Here is a 22,440-nt window from a genome sequence, read left to right on the forward strand (position 1 = left end):
CTGTTCTCATCTCACACTGTATGCAATCTTATGTACTGTTACATGTTACACCATGGTACTGGAGTCATTTTTGTTCTATCATGTACAAGCTATATAGCTGTGATGTGTGAAGGGACTCATGGCTGGTGAGGCACTGACTCTTTTAAAGTCAGATTTACAAATATGTGAATTCAACTGAGTATCTTAAATTCACCATTCAGTTGGCTGCTTGCACATTGATTAATAGTTATTTATTACCTCCTGTTTTAACTTGAACAGTCATATTAAATGAAGAGGAAACACAACAGTATTTAAACGTCTAGACAATGACTTAATTAACATTTACTTTAGTTTACTTGTATTCAACTTCTTCTGAAAAAGGTTTTGATATGCTGGAACCACCAAAAGTGTTTTATTTCCTTTGTTTTAAACCATATTTTAAACCATATATAACCAAGGTACTGTATAAATATATGCTTTTATGATGATTATATGATGATTTATAAGCCAAAAACTGCTGATCAAACGATGAATATGTTGAAACGTAGAGAACATTTGTATTTGTCTTATATGATCATATTTGCCTATTGTGTTATAAGGGTGCAAATAATTCTGTTATTACATCTATAACACAGATGCTGTTTACACTCAGAGTGATGTTTATGTTATAGACTGTGTGATTGTCTTTAATGATTGTTTATACGAATTTGTTTAAAAGTCATATTTAAAATTATATAATTTTAATGTGTATTTTAATGATAATGAAAATGGTTTTATTTTGTGTTTTTCACTTTTTTTCATTGTGCCTGGATTCTTGAACATTATTACTAAAGAATTAATGTTTTAAACCTTGTTCATTTTTTGTATGTATATTTTTTTGCTTTAATGTTTTAATGTAAGGTGGATGAAGGAAAATGATCCCTAAATGAAATATGGAGTATAAAATATTGTTGATTGTATTATGTTCATTGTTGTGTTTGTTTAGTGCTGCCAGACTTCATCAGTCATATAAAACAAAGAGGAAACACAATTCAAAGGCATTTTAAATGTCTACACAAGTCCTTAATTAACATTTACTTTATTATACTTTATAAAACTTCTGAAAAAGGATTTGAAATGCTGGAGCCGGGGGGCGCTGTTGAGCAGCCAATGGAGTAAGACGTGTGATTTGAGACTCCTGCAGAGTTTATGGTAATTGTTATTTTATATCGCAATTTGGATTACCTTTTTGATATATTCACCCCTGGGATATTGTGTTAAAGCCTTTTTTCACCACTTGGACATAATATCATGGCTGGTAAAACAGCAAAAACCCGTGCCACCACGACCCAACAACTGAGGCCTGCTACAACAGGTAGCGACCTCGGACCCTGGGGCTCTGTCTTCACCCCGCAGCTCCACCTCTCCCAGGGAAGTCGCCCAGGTAATTGATGCGGAGTCCCTGAAGCGAGAACTGCTAATCTCTTTAAAGCAAGACATTGCTGAGATTTTTAAGACCGAACTTCGTGCGGCACTGGGTGATGATTTGTCCACAATTAGAGCTGACCTACAGTCAGTAAAAACCCAGCTGGTGAACGATAAGGCCGCTTCAGACGCAGAGTTGGCCGCACTCAGAGGTACGGTGGGAGAAATGGGGGATTCTCTCTCCGTCTGTACTGATGATGTAGCAGAGCTTAAAAACAAACTCGCACATTTAACCGCAGAGTTTGTTTCACTGCAAAATAAGTGTGAGGACCTCGAATCTCGGTCGCGACGAAATAATATTAGGATAGTCGGGATTCCTGAGGATACCGTCATTAACCATACAGTTGTCTCTACCCTACTTAAGGAAACTTTTAAACTTGATGAAACACCGCTGATAGACCGAGCACATAGAACCTTTCAGCCGAAGCCCAAACAAGGTGAGCGACCGCGCACTGTTATTGCCAGGTTTCACTATTATAGCGACTGTGAGAATGTTCTACGGCGTGCCAGAGAGAGACGACAAGAGGCTGTGGGTGAAATAAAGATGTCCGTTTTCCCCGACCACACGGCCAAGGTGGCCCGGGATCGAGCCGCATTTAATGAGGTCAGGAGGCAATTGCGCGGCCTGGAAGGGGTTCGTTATGGTCTTTTCTTTCCGGCTCGTTTGCGGATTACATATAAAGGCGTGGAAAGTTATCGATCTCTCTACTGCAGCTTAGTCTCAGGCTATTCTCCGAGTTGATGTCACAATCACGTGGCATCAATGTTTTTTTCTCTTGTTCTTGTATAGTTGTCTTTTTTTTCTTCTTCTTTTTTCTCTTTTCCCTTTTTTTCTCTCTCTCTTTCTTTCTTTCTTTCTTTTTTCGGGGTGTGTATATGAAATGCTGGAGCCACCTGAAGAGGTTCAGAAAAGGTTTTTCAGAGGTCCTAAGAGACAATTCTTTAACCATTTCTTTTTTGCATCAGCTTTAAAGTTTCCTTTTCTTTACATCATGCTGCTCTTGTAGGTAACTCTTATAGGACTTTCTGAAACACCATGAAGTGGCTTTTAATTCCTAACATCATTGTGATGGGTAATTGTTACTGTTTATAGTTCTGTATTAAACACTGATGACAGATTCAAATATTTCTTGACATGATGTGTTTAACCTAGTTGTGTTTTACCATGGAACCTCTAGTACAGGGGGTCAAACTCATTATCACCGAGGGCCACATCAGCGTAATGGTTGCCCTCAAAGGGCCAGATGTAACTTTGAGGCAGTATAAATATAGATAAATGTAACTAAATGTAATGTAAAATAAATGCAAATACTCATTAATGTTAAATAACTCTGGATTTTTATTATTCAACTTACAAATAGTACATATTTGCATAAATGTAAAAAATGTTTTCTTGTTGCTCTATGTAGCCAGGTCTGACGGTCTTGCCTGGGTGCAGGATCGTATAGTGTATTCAATAACAAATCAGTGAAAAACTTAACAATTCAATTAAACTAAATTGGATTGGAGGGTAAACATCCCCACCTAGCGGCGAACACAGTTCAATTAGAACATTTCCACTACATTACACAAATTATGTGTGTGTACATGAATTGTCAATATCACACTCTCCTCAGGATAAGATGTCAACAATGTCCCTATAAACTTCTCATGTATTCTTTTAAGAAACCCTTTTTACACATTTGCATATTCAGTCACACTATAACATTAGATTAATGTTTTTAACAGTCCTGGTCAAATGGGTAACAGTCTTTCCTGACCCAAATGCACTAGAAAGGCAGGTGATGTTTCTTGACCAGTTTGAGTTGTTAGTGGTCCAGGATGTCCTCTGAGATATGGATCGTCAGGGACATGAAGCTGGAGACAACGTTCACACGACAACTCACTCGTGTGTGTGTGTGTGTGTTTGTGTGTGTGCGCACGTGCGAGTGTGTTTGTGTACATTACACAAATTATGTTTGTGTAGCACCCCGAATGCCCAGGGAACTTAGGTGCATACAAAGAAAATCACTACAGCAAGCATAGGATAGCAGAAAGCATGTTAAACTTTATTTAACAAATCATTAAAATATTTTGGGTCATTCACCCTGACCGGAAACAGCCCACGGGCAGCCTCCTTCAGATGGTATGATCAACAGACAAAAGATAATGGAGCTTCCTACAGGGAAAAGTAGTTTCACTGCAAACTGTATGAGCACAGCAATCGCCACCCCATAAACCCACCACAAATCATTAATAATGCACCCTCAAAATCAATACATCACACAATTAAGCACACAAAACCTGTTGGGGCTATCAATCCCTGCCTCGCATTCTCCAAAGAGGTGGTGGGAAGCTACCCAAGGGGTATACCCAAAGGGTACAGGAAAACCCAGAAAATCAATATACTTAAAAGGAAAAAGAAGGGAAAAATAAAAGAAAGAAAATAAATAAACCAAAATCCCCTAGCCAACCATTAAACCAAATTACACAAACCTAATAATTCAAAGACACACAGAACACCTAAGAAACAAAAAACACCAGCTGGCTAGGGAATTAACATACATTCACAACAAGGAGCAGTCAGTTTTACAAAAAAGAAAACCCAAAAGAGAACAGTGACTAGTGACCATCATCCGACAACCTTAACGAGACGAAACCAACCAACCAACCGCACCAACCAACCATCCCGAACATCAAGCACCCACATTCATGGCAAAGCAAAACCAAGCAAATCCACAATGATCCGAAGTTTCACACTATCACGTACTAAAAACAGAATAAAATACTTATACAGGGGAAAATACACCGGGACTGCCGGTCCCACACAGCTACAAGCCGAGCAACGGGTAATTGCTAACAGGTCAGGGCTCCAGCTGCCCTTCGCTTTTTCCTGTCCTTTAAATAAGTGCGGTTTATTAGCAATCTGTAATGGGGTTAGAGACCCCGCCCATCTGTTACCTTGCTACATTTGCATTATTAATATAGATTAGATTAGATTAGATTGGATTAGATTAGGTTAGATTAGATTCAACTTTATTGTCTTCTCACATGTACAAGTAAAAGGCAACAGAATGCAGTTTGGCATTTAACCAGAAGTGCAATAAGAAACAAGTTCAAGATGTACAGTATTTACAATAAAAACAGTATAATATTCAGCTGAATATGTTATAGACAAGATATACAGGTTCGGTGCTGACTTCCTCTTATGACTTCCTCGACTCTGTATTCAACGTTAATAAATAATAATAATAATAATAATAATAATAATAATAATAATAATAATAATAATAATAAAAAGACTTATGCATGGAGCAACAGCTCAAAACATTATATCAATACTTGTAGTGATACCTGTAACAAGTGGATTGTTAGTTTTCCTGTCATGTTCCCAAGGGGACAGTGATAAATAAAGTAAGCAATGATACTGCTTTAACCGTCCATTCTGTATAGTTTAATAAAACAGAACAGAATGAAACAATAACTGGCTATAAACAGGAGACTTTAACAACTTCCTTTACAGTAGAAGAAACAAGAAAATACAATCAGTCCACTTAACAAGCATCATCTTTTACAGTCAACACTCAAACCTCATGATTTTACAATGAAATAAGATTTTCACAGTGTACACAAATGCTGAGAGAATATATAATGTCATTAATCTCTATCTTTAACAATGAAATGACTGTATGACATCGGTAATGTAATAATACATGTCTAAACACTGCTCCATCTGTAGCACCCAGTGCATTCAACAAAACAAAGATAACTTGATTAAGACAGATGACATGTTTAACTCACAGTAGTCTGATATAACAGGGGGAAGGGGGTTAAACTACACAGATTGTTAGATGCAAGTTTACTCAAACTCGGGGAAAACATCCAATACAGTTTTTTTACGATGGCTATGGCAGTTTTTTCAATACATTTAACAGGTTTCCTAAACTCTTAACACGGTTAGCACAACATCCGTCTTTGTAGGCTATACAATTAACGCATTTCTTGTTGCTTTGATACAAATTACATACAGTTAACAACGAATTTTAAATAATATGTATGTATGTAATGTAAAGAAAGAAAGAAAGAAAGAGAAAAAAGTAAGAAAGAAAGAATGTCCTCTGAGATGTGGATCGTCAGGAACTTGAAGGTGGAGACACGTTCACACGACAACTCACTGATGTGTGTGTGTTTGTATGTGTATGTGTGAGTGTTTTTGTGTATGTGTGTGTTTGTGTGTGTATATGTGTGTGAGTGTGTGTTTGTGTTTGTGTGTGTATATGTGTGTGTATGTGTGTGTATATGTGTGTAAGTGTATCTGTAAGTGTGTAAGTGTATCTGTATGTGTGTGTGTTTGTGTGTGTGTGTTAGTGTGTGTGTGTATGTGTGTGTGTGTATCTGTGTGTGTATGTAATTGTTTATCAATGTATCTGTGTGTGTGTGTGTGTGTGTGTGTGTGTGTGTGTGTGTGTGTCTGTGTGTGTGTGTGTGTGTCTGTGTGTGTATGTAATTGTTTATCAATGTATCTGTGTGTGTGTGTGTGTGTGTGTGTGTGTGTGTGTGTGTGTGTATGTGTATCTGTGTGTCTGTGTGTCTTTGTGTCCTCTGTCGTCCTCAGCAAATAATCCGAAATGAAGCTTCTGCGATCCCTCCACTGGCTTCCTGTATCTGCACGCATCAGATTCAAAACACTGATGCTGGCCTACAAAGCCAAAAATGGTCCAGCTCCCTCTTACCTCAAAGCTCTCATCACTCCTCGCACTGCACCCCACACCCTCAGATCTACAGCACTGCTCGACTGGTTCCACCGTCTCTCAGGGTAGGGAGCAAGTATACATCAAGACTTCCTCTAGTGTTCTGGAGCTGAGTCACTGGCTACTCACTCGTGCGTGTGAGTGTGTGAGTGTGTGTGTGTGTGTGTGTGTGTGTGTGTGTGTGTGTGTGTGTGTGTGTGTGTGTGTGCCTCTCTCCCTCCTGAAGTCCACGATGAGCTCATAACAACCCTGTTTATTACTATTTTCCCTATTCCCTAAAACAAACAAAATATTAAAAAGGACCAGGATTATCCAGGATTAGCCAAATTGTTCAAACTCTTCTCAGCCTCCACCCATAGATGGTATATCTTCCTGAAACACGTCCAAACCACCCTGAAATCATGGTCAGAGACCAGGTGGGAAAGCAGGATAGACAGCATCCAGGCAGTAAGGTACCAGGCTGGGCAAGTCAGAGAGGCTCTTCTGGAGGTGAGGGAAACTACTCAAGTTGTGAAAGTTGAAGCCCAGTCTTTGTCTGAGGAGATTGGATCCTACTGCTTCTCTATTTGCACAGTCATTTGGTATGATATTCTCAACTAGATCCAGCATGTGAGTAAACAGATGCAATCACTATCCATGCAGCTAGATGTGGCAGTTGACATGCTAAAAAAAACAGAGATTCTCTTGACGGCTACAGAAATACTGGATTTTCTAGTGCACAAGCAACAGCAAAGGAAATGTGTGAGGAGATGAACGTGGAGGCTGTAATCAAACAAAAGCGGTTGAGAACCACAAAAAGGCACTTTGGTTACGAGGCTCCAGGTGAGTCTATTGGTGATGCACTTAAAAAATTGGAAACAAATTTTTTAATGTAGTCGTGGATACAGCCCTCTCTTCACTAGATATGAGATCACAGACCCTAAGGGAGGTGAATGACAAATTTGGAGTTCTCCTTAACTTTCCCAACATGTCCAAAGAAGAGTTATTAGAGCCCTGTCAAACCCTGAGCACAGCTTTAAGCCATGATGGACAGCCAGACATTGATTGCAGAGAACTTGTATTAGAAATGCAAAACTTTCCACATCTGCCATCAAAAAATATGACAAACATTGAGCTCCTGACTTTTCTGAAGCTGATGGAAATTTACCTCATGTGGGTCGCTCTGAGAATCTCTGCCACTCTACCTGTGACAGTCGCTGCTGCTGAAAGGAGCTTCTCTAAGCTCAAACTGATTAAAAACTACCTGAGATCTACAATGGCTCAAGAACGTCTTCAGTCATTAGCATAAATCATGTGGTCTCACAACAGCTGTCTTATGACGATATCATAGATGACTTTGCTGATAGAAAGTTTGTGTATAGTTATTTATTTTTTGTGCAATGCTCTTACTTATAATTTTTGGAATGTTACATATGCTGTAAGAAAGGCAAAGAAAGCAAGGTCTCCGTAATATAGTTTTTTATATACAGTAGTTTGTGTGAGTTTCCAAAATATTTTCAAAATAAAGAAAAACAGGACAAAGCTGTGCAGTTTGTTTCTGTGTAAGTTTATGAACAAAATTATCGGAACACAATTGTCTCTTGGCAATTGGCAGCAAATTGGCCAGTTGGCCAGGACCGGCAGTGTGTGCTTGTGCTTGTGTGTGTGTGTGTGTGTGTGTAAGTGAGAGAGAGAGAGTGAGAGAGAGAGAGAGAGAGAGAGAGAGAGAGCAAGCACTAGTGTGTGTGTGTGAGAGTGAGAGAGTGAGTAAGCACGTGTGTGGTGTGTGTGTGTGTGTGTGTGCGTGTGTGTGTGTGTGAGAGAGAGAGACAGAGAGAGAGAGAGTGAGAGAGAGTGAGAGAGAGAGCAAGCACAAGTGTGTGTGTGTGAGAGAGAGAGAGTGAGAAAGTACGTGTGTGTCTTGTGTGTGTGTGAGAGAGAGAGAGAGAGAGAGAGAGAGAGAGAGAGAGAGAGAGAGAGAGAGAGGAAAAACTCACTATTTCCTTCCTACTATACTCTGAAAGTCTCCACCAGCATCATCCTGGTTCGTCCCGTTCATTTCGTGTGATTGTTCATTCAGTTCGGTTCCTTTGGGATTGTTTCTATTATTCGAAATTTGATGATTGAGTTTATTTCAGCATTTTAGTTATTTTCTTTTTTTAATTGGAGCAACTGTTTGTAACAGAAGATCGGAAGGAGACGCTGAAACGCTGTGACTCGGAGGATGATGATGATGATGATGATGATGATGATGATAATGATGGTGTCTCCCGGAGCCCGACGAGGACAAACATTAAATTAACTCAACAATCTCAACAACTAAGAAGAAAACGTGTCACATTAAGGTAAGATTTTATTCCGCATCATTCGGTGTAAAACTTCTCCAGGGGTTTACATGTTTATGTTATACTGTTTATGTCCGAGATGTGGCTCAACATCTCTGTCTCTGTTTCCGTCTCTGTGTCTGTGCTCTGTCTCTGGGTGTGTGTTTTACACTGTGTCTCTGTGAATTGTTGGAAGCCCTCTTGGGTTTGGCAGTAAATGCTTTGTCACACTGAACTGCTGGGGAAATTCCACTAAAATCAAATCAAATCAAATTTTATTTGTCACATACACATACATACAGGGTACGATGTGCAGTGAAATGCTTTATGCAACTGTCCGGTATAAGAATAAAGAAAATATTTAAAAAAGTATAAAAAAAAAGCAAAAAATAAAATAAGAATAAAATAATAAAAAAGTACAAACTATATAAGAAAACTATATAAAAATATGAAAATATAGATGAAGAAATAATGCATATACATATGCATAAATATACATACAGTATACATAAATGTGTATGGTATTTAAAGATTGTCCTTAAAGTGTCCAGGTGCAGTATGGTGTATAAATAGTGTATAAAGTGGCACTGTGCTGTGCAAGTCCTGAGTTAAAGTTAAACATATCTTTTTAATATATATGATTTTCTCAGTAAATAAATATATATATGTGTGTGTAAATATATATATATATGTCTGTGTGTGTGTCTGTGTGTGTGTGTCTGTGTGTGTGTGTGTGTGTGTGTGTGTGTGTGTGAGTGAGAGAGAGAGAGAGAGAGAGCAAGCACGTGTTTGTGTATGTGGTGTGTGTGTGAGAAAGACAGAGAGAGAGTGAGAGAGAGATAGCAAGCGTGTGTGTGAGAGAGAGAGAGAGAGAGAGAGAGAGAGAGAGAGAGAGAGAGAGAGCACAAGTGTGTGTGTGTTTGTGTGTGAGTGGGCGGGGCTTCTCCTTCTTTTTGTGCTGAGAGAGAGAGAGAGAGAGAGAGAGAGAGAGAGAGAGAGGAAAAACCCAACATTTCCTTCCTACTGTACTCTGAAAGTCTCCACCAGCATCATCCCGGTTCGTCCCGTTCATTTCGTGTGATTGTTCATTCAGTTCGGTTCCTTTGGGATTGTTTCTATTATTCGAAATTTGATGATTGAGTTTATTTCAGCATTTTAGTTATTTTCTTTTTTTAATTGGAGCAACTGTTTGTAACAGAAGATCGGAAGGAGACGCTGAAACGCTGCGACTCGGAGGATGATGATGATGATGATGATGTCCTCTCCCGGAGCCCGATGAGGACAAACATTAAATTAACTCAACAATCTCAACAACTAGGAAGAAAACGTGTCACATTAAGGTAAGATTTTAACTCTGTGTCTCTGTGTGTGAATTTTTTGTATTTCTTTGCTAGAAACAAATAAGTCGTATACATTCTTTAGTTTTAAAGGTAGAAAAGAACACAGATATCGGATCGGTATTGGCATCGGCTCAGAAGAAAAAGTGGTATCAGTGCATACGTTGTGTGTGTGTTTGTGTGTGTGTGTGTGTGTGTGTGTGTGTGTGTGTGTGTGTGTGTGTGTGTGTGTGCGCATCAGCTATAAAGTTTCCTTTTTTTTACATCATGCTGCTCTTGTAGGTAACTCTTATAGGACTTTCTGAAACACCATGAAGTGGCTTTTATGTCTTTACATCATTGTGATGGGTAAGTGTTACTGTTTATAGTTCTGTATTAAACACTGATGACAGATTCAAACATTTCTTGACACGATGTTGTTTACCCTAGTTGTGTTTTACCATGGAACCTCTAGTGGGATCCAGAATATTGTATGGTGGCGTTTTGGACAAGAGAGATTAAGACTATAAGACAAGAGTAGAGACATGCTGGATTGGATGGGGTTCTGTCGGGGTTCTCGTTAAACCTATTAAAGACATTTAAGCTTCTGTCTGACTATAAGACCTGCTCCTGCTCTATTTAGAGGTGTACGTGTGTGGTGTTGTATTATTTGCCTGTATGAAATAAGTAAAATAAATAAAAAGGTAAGTATTAAAAAAAGTGTTATCTTAAAATAATTAAAAGTTACATATCATTTAAAAAATACTTAAGTCCTGTTGGTCCAGTAATCACACTGTAATGTCTTTATGTTCACATCTACATCTAAAGTCTAATCCAATAGTCCACGTCCACAGTAGAACTGCTCTGTTTACTGAAATATATTTTAGTTTCAGGTTTATATTCATTACACACAAGGGACCGATGGAATAAAGTTCAAAGTATCACCTAAGCAGCAGTGTGTATGTGTTTCTTTCAGAGAAAGTTCTAATGACTTGTGTGAGATCTTTCTTTAACATTCTCAAAAGTCTGGACTGTTTGTTTCTGGAGCCTGTTGAGTTTTGTGTCTTGGTTCGGTTTATTTAAACATATATGAACACCGCAATCGTGCTCAGATCTGTACTGAATCAATGAGGCTTAGACGACCTGAACAATGTACTGAACGAGGATTGTTTTCCAAAAGAAACAGCTTTAAATGATGGATTTATGGTGTGTCACATATTCAAAATATCTTTTCTGATTTATTCTCTGATCTGTTAGTTTACCTGCTGATGCCACAGTGCCAATCCTTCATCGTCATAGAATCGATGGTGAATGAAGCCCTGACCTTCCCGTGTAACTGCTCAGGAATTTGTCCAGCGGTTCAGTGGAGCCGCTTCATTCCTGACAAAGTTGTCGTTGTTCACAGCTGGATTTGTTCAAAACAAGAGAATTTTAACAAAAGATTTACACTACCAGGAGATACAAGCAGAGGAGATTTCTCCCTGATGATCAGTTCAGTAGCCTACAATGATGCAGGCTCTTACATGTGCAGCTGTAATGAAAAATCAGTGACTGAAGTAAAGCTGAAAGTTAACAGTAAGTGCTCTTGCTGTCATCAGCAGAACATTCTGTCGTTCTTAACATGTCTGTAGTAAAGTCTGACCAGCCACATTAAATGCTAAACTGTAATAACATGATTTGTTTTTGTTTATCCGGAAGTTCCGACAGTTGTAAAGGCTTTCGAGGGGAAGAACGTCACTCTCCCATGTTACGGAGACACTCGACAAGTCGTTAAAGATGTAAAGTGGAAGAAAGATGGACACAAGGTTCTGCTGTACACTCCTGCAAACAGATGGATGACTAAACAAAACAGATTCACGATGTCAGTAGAAGGCTTTCTAGACGGTGATCTCTCTCTTTACATCAGTCCAGTTCACCTGTCTGATACAGGATTATATCAGTGTCTCATCCACGATGAATCTCAGGACGGAGAACCACGAGCTGTGTTACTGAAGGTAGAAGGTAAATAGATCTCTTATTCTAATTATACTTACAGACCTTGTGAACTGAAAGTTAAAGGTTTTGTTAAGTTCCTGTAAGCTGAGTGAACATTCTAGTGTAGAGTTTATTTGTAAATTCAGTCCCACTTTGTACAGTTTTTATACTGATGTACTGTAGTCAGTCTCCATGCATGTCAGGTAGCGTGTTAACATCCAAACGACACAAAAATGTCTCTTAGTGTTGACAGTTCTACAGTTTCTCAGTCTACAGCTTTGAAAGTGTCCTTATATATAATCAAAATATTATATTTTTTTCCAGGGCAACAACAATTCACAACCACCAACAGCGCTCCAGTTTCAGGATGGTTTGTACTGCTGGGATTGTTCATCTCTGTAGGGATCAACATCATCGTCCTGATTATTTACATTATGAGAAAATGTAGAGACAATCCAGATTTAATCTAAGACTGCAGGATCTTTAGCTTTCCTGTACATCACTGTTCTATTGTCCTGTGTGTTCCTTTTATTCTGTGTGTTTATTGTCCTGTTCTCATCTCACACTGCTGTGTATTTGCACTTTATGCAGTCCTGTGTACTTTTACATGTTGCACCATGATCCTTTTTTATCTGAATAAAAAAGTGTGTATATTTCTTATTTTTAATGTAAGGTGGATGAAGAAAAATAAAACCTAAATGAAATATGGAGTATAAAATATTATTGATTGTATTATGTTCATTGTTGTGTTTGTTTAGTGCTGCCAGACTCCAGCAGTCAAACACAACAAAGATGAAACACGATTTAAAGGCATTTTAAATGTCTACACAACTCCTTTGTGACAGTCGTCAACAGGTGGCGCTATTGAGCGTATATACGGGGAACTAGGGAGTTATTTAAGCACGTGTGATTGCATCTCTCGTATCTTCAATCTTGCGCTGTTCAGCCTTTGTTGTCAGGAACAGGTTATTTCCGGTTATGCCCGCTTGCGGAGGGCTTTGAGTATTAATGCGGCGGTGTTTTCTGCTTGTAATGCTACGTTCCTTATTTTTGAGGAATATGTTTCCGTCGTTGAATTTCTCAAAGTATTGGGAAGTTGTGATGAGGGCGATTTGCCGTTTTGCGTGCAAATGGAGCGTGTGAGAGAGCGAGCTTTTTCCAATCCGGTTGGTTAAGTTATGGTTTAGACGCTAATTCAGGGCATTACTGTATATGTAACATTAATACTATGTTTTGAGGAGGGTTTTCTGTGTAGGGAGGTTTTTCTTTTGGTGTTTATTTTGTCGCTCGAGTTGCCGCACTATGATGTAAATATACTGTGTGATGTTGTGAGCTACGTTTCAGGTCCAGTAGTTCAATGAGTGACACAGTAAGCAAATTTCTATAAGACTGTCTCTGAAACAGAAGGCACTGAAAAGTTTGAAAGTCTGTACTATATTTAATATTTTGTTGTAAATTCCCCCAGCTTACTTTATATCTATTGTTATTGTCAAGTTTGTTAATTGATGTCTGTTGTTAATTCAATAAAAAAGGGGGTGAGTTTAAGGGGGGGGGGCACAGTAAGCAAATTTGTTTTCTTTTTTGTTGAATATTGGATGCAGATTTTTTTCTTTTTCTTATGCCTGTTTTTTCTCTTGTGCCACTGCCCTATTGCATTTTCCTTCATTTTTGTTCCTGCATAAGATTTCTTGCATTGCATTTAATTATTTGTTTTATTTTATTTTATTTTTTGTCACTCATTTATTGTTGAGGTAACTAAAAGGTAAATGTATCTGGGCTTAAAATGAATAGTTGTGATTTTATTTATTTATTTTCCGCTTTGTTTTCTTTCTGGGTTTTTTTTTTTTTTTTTTTTTTTAATGTGATGTACTGAATTGAAATATGATTGCAATTAAACTGGATTAGAAAACTTCCTGATTGAAGATTACTGATTGAAATCAACTTCCTTGTGGTTCCTTGTTCTACTTGATACATAATAGAATGGATGTCGTTTCCATGTGTAGTGTCTCTGACGATGAATTTAATTTAATAATTGTGGTGGTTTTTACCCCTGGTGCCCGAACCCAACCTTTTAAGGCCAACTACCGTCACACCTTAATTAACATTTACTTTATTATACTTTATCAAACTTCTGAAAAAGGATTTGAAATGCTTCTTTAACCATTTCTTTTTCTCATTAGTTGTAAGAAATGTCACCAAAACATTTTATAGAGCAAAACGCATTGTGAAGTGTTTTAACTTTTGCTTTAAACTTTTAAATTTTATACACTGTTTAATGATACACTTTTGTATCATATTGCATATTAAAGATAAAAGGTTCCAAAAATTGATGAATAAATTAAGAACATGTTGAATTTAAGTGAAGAGTTTTCAGAGAAAATGTGTATTTGTACATTCTCTCTCTCTCTCTCTCTCTCTCTCTCACACACACACACACACACACACACACTTGTATAAGTAGGTAATATATAAATAATCACAATAACGTGTTAAAAGAAGCACTTTTTTTGTTGTTATTTCCACTAGATGTGTGTGGGGGGGGTGTTTGTGTTTGGTAAGGATCACTGAACACAATTTAACCAAATACAAAGTATTTATTCAATTTCCATTTATAAATTTGTGTGTGTGTGTGTGAGAGAGAGAGAGAGAGAGAGAGAGAGAGAGAGAGAGAGAGAGAGAGAGAGAGAGAGAGAGAGAGAGAGAGAGAGAGAGAGAGAGAAAGAGAGAGACTGATTTTGTTTATTGTAAGTGTGTGTTTGCCTTTTTGGTCTCTTATCATTTTTAATGATGCCCACATTTAAAACAGTTCGGTAATGAAGTGATATTTTACTTACAGTTGTTCAATATGCATTCATCCTTCATCTATCCATAAAATTGGTTATACTGTGAATTCTTTCCCCGTACCAAGACATGCATCTCTATGCTGTCTATACTGTGTGTGTGTCTGTGATTGTTCCCTGTCAAGGGTTGATACCCTGTTCAGGGTGTCCTAATTCCCATGGGATATGCCCCAGGCTCTATGCAACACTGATGAAATTGTCTAGCTATTCATTATTCATTTAGCTCATGGCAAAAAAATTCACAATTGTATTAGTAAATGGGACCTGTGTGCTTTTCACAGAGCAATACCTTACCACAGAGAGAGAGAGAAAGAGAGCTCCAATTCCTTCTTCTGAGAAATTGTCCATTAATAAAAATCCAATATTTAAACCCTGAATATTTATGTACTTTTCTTGATGTTAATTGCCATAGTCCAGTGAAGTAGATAAACTCATAAACCATACACTTTTTTATAAATAAATAAATAAACAAATGGATAAATATCGCAGTCCGTTGTTCACATTTTTAACAACCTAAAACAACTAAATCAACCCTTGATGAAAGAAAAAAAAGTGACATACGGCTATGTAAGGTGACCCATACTCAGAATTTGTTTTCTGCATTTAACCCATCTAAAGTGCACACACACAGCATTGAACACACACACACCTGGAGCAGTGGGTTTTTTTTTGACTTGCTCAAGGGCACCTCAGTCGTGGCCGGCCTGAGACTCAAACCAACAACCTTAGGGTTAGGAGTCAAACTCTCTAACCATTAGGCCATGACTTCCCCCACGGGAAAAATATGTCAAGTAAATATCACTCATTCTTGCAATGATATTAACAAAAACAACAACAACAACTGATGGTAGTATTAGTGGTAGCAAGGCAAGTTTATTTGTATAGCACATTTCATACACAGAGGTCATTCAAAGTGCTTTACATAGAAATTAGAAAACAATTTATAAGAGAAAAATATATGTAGAAATAAGATTAAGATTAAAATCATAATAAAAACAAAGAACAATTAAAGACAATAAATGTGATTTTAATAAAAACTTTTTAAAATATGTTAAATAAAACAGGAGTAAAAGTGATTTGGATAAAAAGTGCAGTCAGTGTGAAGCAGCACAGCGCTCATTCAGTAAATGCAGAGTTAAACAGATATGTTTTTAATCTTGATTTAAAAGTGTCTACTGTTGAAGCACATCTGATCTCTTCTGGAAGCTGATTCCAGCTATAGGTGGCATAGTATTATATACATGTAATATATATGTAACATATAAGGTGCAACAGACTGTGCAGATACAGAAATATTCTGTGGTACTGACATTTCTGTTTACATGTACAGCATTTGGCAGACTCTCTTATCCAGAGTGACGTACATAAGTGCTTAAATCTCTATCATTATATACATTAATGCTGGCTCACTAGGTTACATACTTAAGATACCATGAGTTTAAAACATTGTTCAAAGTTACAATGAAAAAGTGTCATAGTTTTTTTTTTTTTAAAAAAAACAACAATACACTTCCGTGCTGACAGATAAGATTATTTGAGTTGACAGACAAAAGCAGCAACTATATAAGACTTCTCTTACTTTAGACTTGTCCATCACCCCAAAAGAAAGATTAAAAAGTGTTATCTTAAGATCATTTGAAATTACATATCATCCAAAAAATACTTAAGTCAAGTTGGTCCAGTAATCACACAGTAATGTTGTCTTTATGCTGCACTCAACACACTGTTATGTGTTACACCGTGAACCTGGAAACATTTCTGTTTTATTGTGTATAGAGCTGTGATGTGTGTAGGTATTCGTGGCTGGTGAGAAACAGTTTAATATCTCCTGTTTTAACTGGAGCAGTCATACTAAATGAAGAGGAAACACAACAATATTTAAACATCTACACAATCAACATTTAATTAACATTTAATTAACATTTTACTTTATTGTACTTGTATTCAACTTCTTCTGAAAATGGTACAGTAAAGCTCTATTCTATAACCAGTGTATGATGTCGAAGTGGAGGAGCAGTATTTCATTTTCTTATTAGTTGTAAGAAATGTCACCAGAGAATCTCTGTTCTATAACATCTCATATTGTGGAGTCTTTTATTATTTTTTACTTTAAAATGTATATACTGCATAACCATACACTTGTGTGATGCACTTTGAAGAAGAGTTCCAGTGTAGTGATGATAAATTGTGTCCTAAGTCTAGGCTAAACCTTGGTAAACAAATTCAGATTATGTTGAAATGTAGAGAGCATTAATATTTGTGTTATAGGATCATATTTGCTTTTGTTCTTTAAGGGTTAAAATAATTCTGTACTCTCCTGGTGATGTTATTCATATTAAATGTAAAAAATTTTGAATGAATATTTTAATCACACTAATGTGCAGGGCTTTTTATTTGTTAAAATTATTCTTTGTAGACTATTTCCACTATGAAGTAATTATACTAACATACTTGCCCCTTAGCGACACAAGGTCGCTAAAAGGTATCAAGATGCAAAGATTATAACAAACCAAGAAACACTCTCCAAGTGTAAACTTGCGTTTGTTTCTCTGATGCAACTAAAGTATAACATGCACTAGGCTGCTTACAATAGAATGCACACTCAATGTGATTCATGGCAGGCTTTTATACTTTTTTTTACTGTGGCCAGATTTGGCTGTCAGGTTTGGTTGGCTTTGTGCTCTTTAGACGACTACCATCTTATTTCATAAATACCTCTCGGTTTCCCAAACATATCTCACCAGCCGACTCTGTGTGCGCTGCTAATGTCTTTTCTTTTCTAACGTCACGGTAACGTCACTTCTATATATGGTCATACTTCCTGCTACTTCTCAGGCTGTGATTATATAGAACGGAACTTGACAGGAACTTGACAGCAGGCTTTAAAACACTGTGTGTACAGATTACTCCCCGCGAATACACAGAGGGCTTTACTTTTAACAACAGACCTTGAAACACTTGTGTGCAGATTCAGTAATACACAGTAGGCTTTATAAGTGTTTACTACTAGAAAGTTTAAATTAAAATACACAAGATTAATCTAATCAACTCTATTACATGAGGATACATGATTATAAGTAAAAGAGAAGCATCTCAGAATTTTTCTTGAACATTCTGAAAATAAAACATATTAACACATAATGCATTATAGTCTTCTTTTTTCTTTTGGAATCCTCTTCCAGCTGTTTAAGTACAGCGTCTGATCCCACGGTGTCTTCTTTTAAACACTCGTATTCAGATCTTTCAACTCTTCAACCAATTCTTCAACCTTTTGGCTTTTTACATCAATCTTTCTTTGTTTGTTCCCCTTACGTTTAGCTTTTCTTTCCCTATTTCTCCTTCTCTTTGTATTATCTATGTCCGTCTGTCTATTGACGGATAAGTTAATAATTGGTCGTGGTGTACCTTGATATTTATTATTATTTATTTGCTGAGAACCATTATTAAAAAAATCAGGTATCAGGTATGTAGAGTCCTGTAACTCCATCCAGTACATGACGGTGTCTGGTAACATCTCTTGCATGCCGCTGGCTCACAACATATTAGTTATAAGAAATGTCACCAGAGAATCTCTGTTCTATAACATCTCATATTGTGGAGTCTTTTATTATTTTATACTTTAAAATGTATATACTGCATAACCATACAATTGTGTGATGCACTTTGAAGAAGAGTTCCAGTGTAGTGATGATAAATTGTGTCCTAAGTCTAGGCCAAAACTTGGTAAACAAATTCAGATTATGTTGAAATGTAGAGAACATTAGTATTTGTGTTATAGGATCATATTTGCTTTTGTTCTTTAAGGGTTAAAATAATTCTGTACTCTCCTGGTGATGTTATTCATAATAAATTTTTTAAAAAATTAATAAATATTTTAATCACACTAATGTGCAGGGCTTTTTATTTGTTAAAATTATTACTTGTAGACTATTTCCACTAGAATACACAAGTTAATATAGATTAGATAAGATTAGATTCACACAGGCATAAAAGGAACTCCCACTAAATACGAAAACACATTGCAGACATAAACCTCGGTATGAGTGGGCGATGTGGTTTTACTTTTAACCACACACATATCTGATTGAAAAGCAAGGGGAAGCTGTGTCAGTTCGTTTAAAAAGCGCTACCAAGAGTACAGAAGTCACATATGAACCTGTAATCTAAAGGTAAACCTGCTTGGTGCTGCACACAAAAAGAGTTTGAGAAACGTTTTGAAACGTTCATTGTGAATCTGTAAGTTGTTTTTTTTTTTATCTTTTTCTGTTTGTGTTGTTAAATTGTAGTAACACTTAAGTATAAACAGACACACAGTAACTTAACAGCTGTAAAGTCAATGTGGTGTCAGATAATATATCTTTATGTGTGATGAGAGAGAGAGCTATAAAGTTTCCTTTTCTTTACATTATGCTACTCTTGTAGGTAACTCTTATAGGACTTTCTTAAACACCATGAAGTGGCTTTTAATTTCTTGCATCACTGTGATGGGTAAGTGTTACTGTTTATAGTTCTGTATTAAACACTGATGACAGATTCAAACATTTCTTGACTATAAGAATATAAGACAAGAGTAGAGACATGCTGGATTGGATGGGGTTCTGTCGGGGTTCTCATTAAACCTATTAAAGACATTTAAGCTTCTGTCTAAGTGACTATAAGACCTGCTCCTGCTCAGTTTAGAGTTGTATGTGTGTGGTGTTGTATTATTTGCCTGTATGAAATAAATAAAAGAAAGAAAAAGGTAAGTAGTTAAAAAAAGTGTTATGTTAAAATAATTTAAAGTTACATATCATTTAAAAAATCCTTAAGTCATGTTGGTCCAGTAATCACACTGTAATGTCTTTATGTTCACATCTAAATCTAAAGTCTAATCCAATAGTCCACGTCCACAGTAGAACTGCTCTGTTTCCTGAAACTAAAATATATTTCAGTAAACAGAGCAGTCTTGCTCTGTCTTGCTCAGATCTTGCTCAGATCTGCAACGAATCAACCAGGCTTAGACGACCTGAACAATGTACTGAACGAGGATTGTTTTCCAAAAGAAACAGCTTTAAATGATGGATTTATGGTGTGTCACATATTCAAAATATCTTTTCTGATTTATTCTCTGATCTGTTAGTTTACCTGCTGATGCCGCGGTGCCAACCCTTCATCGTCAGAGAATCGATGGTGAATGAAGCCCTGACCCTCCCGTGTAACTGCTCAGGAAACTGTCCAGTGGTTCGGTGGAGCCGCTTCATTCCTAACAAAGCTGTCATTGTTCAGCAGATTTGTTCAAAACAAGAGAATTTTAACAAAAGATTTACACTACCAGGAGATACAAGCAGAGGAGATTTCTCCCTGATGATCAGTTCAGTAGCCTACACTGATGCAGGCTCTTATATGTGCAGCTGTAATAAAAAATTAGTGACTGAAGTAAAGCTGAAAGTTATCAGTAAGTGCTTTTGCTGTCATCAGCAGAACATTCTGTCGTTCTTAACATGTCTGTAGTAAAGTCTGACCAGCCACATTAAATGATAAACTGTAATAACGAGATTTGTTTTTGTTTATCCGGAAGTTCCGACAGTTGTAAAGGCTTTCGAGGGGAAGAACGTCACTCTCCCGTGTTACGGAGACACTCGACAAGTCATTAAAGATGTAAAGTGGAAGAAAGATGGACACGAGGTTCTGCTGTACACTCCTGCAAACAGATGGATGACTAAACAAAACAGATTCACGATGTCAGTAGAAGGCTTTCTAGACGGTGATCTCTCTCTTCACATCAGTCCAGTTCACCTGTCTGATACAGGATTATATCAGTGTCTCATCCACGATGAATCTCAGGACGCAGAACCACGAGCTGTGTTACTGAAGGTAGAAGGTAAATAGATCTCTTATTCTAATGATACTTACAGACCTTGTGAACTGAAAGTTAAAGGTTTTGTTAAGTTCCTGTAAGCTGAGTGAACATTCTAGTGTAGAGTTTATTTGTAAATTCAGTCCCACTTTGTACGGTTTTTATACTGATGTACTGTAGTCAGTCTCCATGCATGTCAGGTAGTGTATTAACATCCAAACAACACAAAAATGTCTCTTAGTGTTGAAGTTCTACAGTTCCTCAGTCTACAGCTTTGAAAGTGTCATAAAAAGTAATCAAATCATATATAATATTTTTTTTCCAGGGCAACAACAATTCACAACCACCAAAAATGTCCAGGAAGAGAAAACTTGATGCAGATGGAAGGCTGATAAGTGACAGGCTCGACTAAGAACTCCAGCTGACGCGCTTGATTCCTGTGCGGTTCCATAGAGACAGCGGTGCGGACTGATACATTTTGGGTGCTGCGGCTTATTAAATATATGATAAATAGCCAAAAGTTTTTCTGCGTGAGAAAAACGATGTGTGTCGGGAGAGCGTGAGAAAAGACCAAAATGCGTGACTGTCACTCTCAGTGTGTGACAGTTGACAGCCCTGTATATATGTAATATTTGTAAGTTGAATAATAAAAATCCAGAGTTATTTAACATTAATTAGTATTTGCATTTATTTTACATTACATTTAGTTACATTTAGCTACATTTATACTGCCTCCATTATGCTGATGTGGCCCTCGGTGACAATGAGTTTGACCCCCTGACTTACAGTATGTATGCATTAATATTTTCTCCTGTATGAATATCAATGATTCATGCAGCTGCTCAATTTAGAGGTGTGTGTGTGTGTGTGTGTGTGTGTGTGTGTGTGTGTGTGTGTGTGTGTGTGTGTGTGTGTGTGTGTGTGTGTGTGTGTGTGTGTGTTGTATGGTTTGCCTGTATCAAATAAATGAATCAAAAGAAAGAAGGAAAAAATAATAAACTTGAACATGAAACTTGTGTCACATATTCAAAATATCTTTTCTGATTTATTCTCTGATCTGTTAGTTTACCTGCTGATGCCGCAGTGCCAAGCCTTCATCGTCATAGAATCGATGGTGAATGAAGCCCTGACCCTCCCATGTAACTGCTCAGGAAATTGTCCAGTGGTTCAGTGGATCCACTTCATTCCTGGTGGAGCTGTTGTTGTTGCTCAGAGCTGGAAGTGTTCAAAACAACAGCGTTTACACTACCAGGAGACTTTATTCATATTAAATTTAAATAATTTGAATACTGTTAGCAGTATTAATATAGATTAGATTAGATTGGATTAGATTAGATTCAACTTTATTGTCATTACACATGTACAAGTAAAAGGCAACAAATTGCAGTTTGGCAACTAACCAGAAGTGCAATAAGAAGCAAGTTCAAGATGTACAGTATTTACAGTAAAAACAGTATAATATACAGATGAATATGTTATAGACAAGATGTACAGGGTGTTATATATTACACTGATATAATGTACAGGGGTCGGGGTGTAAGTATACCACTCTCGGTGCTCATGGCTCACCCGTGGTTTCCATGTCAGACTGATCTAGATCATCAGGATGATTTCAGTCAAAAAGTGGTAAAAATTCATCAGAATGGCTGAAAATTAAACCTCCTGAAACAAGATTAACAAAGCAATAAGAACACGTGCTGCACTGACGACTTCCCCGACTCTGTATTCAACGTTAATCAAAAAAAAAAAAAAAAAAAAAAGACATGCATGTAGCAACAGCTCAAAACATTATATCAATACTTGCAGTGATCACTGGCTATAAACATGAGAGTTTCTTTACAGTAGAAGCCTGAGACACCTCAGACTTGCTCATTGTGGATAAATACATACACATTTTGAACTATATATATATATCTAATAATAATCTTGAATTTTTTATTATATTAATTCTTTATATTATTCCTTATGTTTTCCTTCTGTTCTGTGTTTATGTTCTGT

General features: G+C 37.0%; 1 protein-coding gene across 1 annotated transcript; it reads left to right on the forward strand.

Annotated features, from left to right (window-relative positions):
- Positions 1 to 1,103: 1,103 nt before the first annotated feature.
- On the forward strand, positions 1,104 to 20,948 carry LOC113633885 (neural cell adhesion molecule 1-like). The gene is made up of 9 exons (XM_047817260.1): positions 1,104 to 1,170; positions 8,338 to 8,497; positions 10,096 to 10,161; positions 11,050 to 11,367; positions 11,491 to 11,793; positions 19,029 to 19,094; positions 19,726 to 20,040; positions 20,164 to 20,459; positions 20,768 to 20,948. The coding sequence occupies exons 3-9, from the start codon at positions 10,125 to 10,127 to the stop codon at positions 20,852 to 20,854; spliced, it is 1,422 nt and encodes a 473-aa protein (XP_047673216.1). The 5' UTR covers positions 1,104 to 1,170; positions 8,338 to 8,497; positions 10,096 to 10,124; the 3' UTR covers positions 20,855 to 20,948.
- Positions 20,949 to 22,440: the final 1,492 nt, after the last annotated feature.

The sequence above is a fragment of the Tachysurus fulvidraco genome, chromosome 8 (assembly GCF_022655615.1).
Source record: "Tachysurus fulvidraco isolate hzauxx_2018 chromosome 8, HZAU_PFXX_2.0, whole genome shotgun sequence".
NCBI lineage: Eukaryota > Metazoa > Chordata > Actinopteri > Siluriformes > Bagridae > Tachysurus > Tachysurus fulvidraco.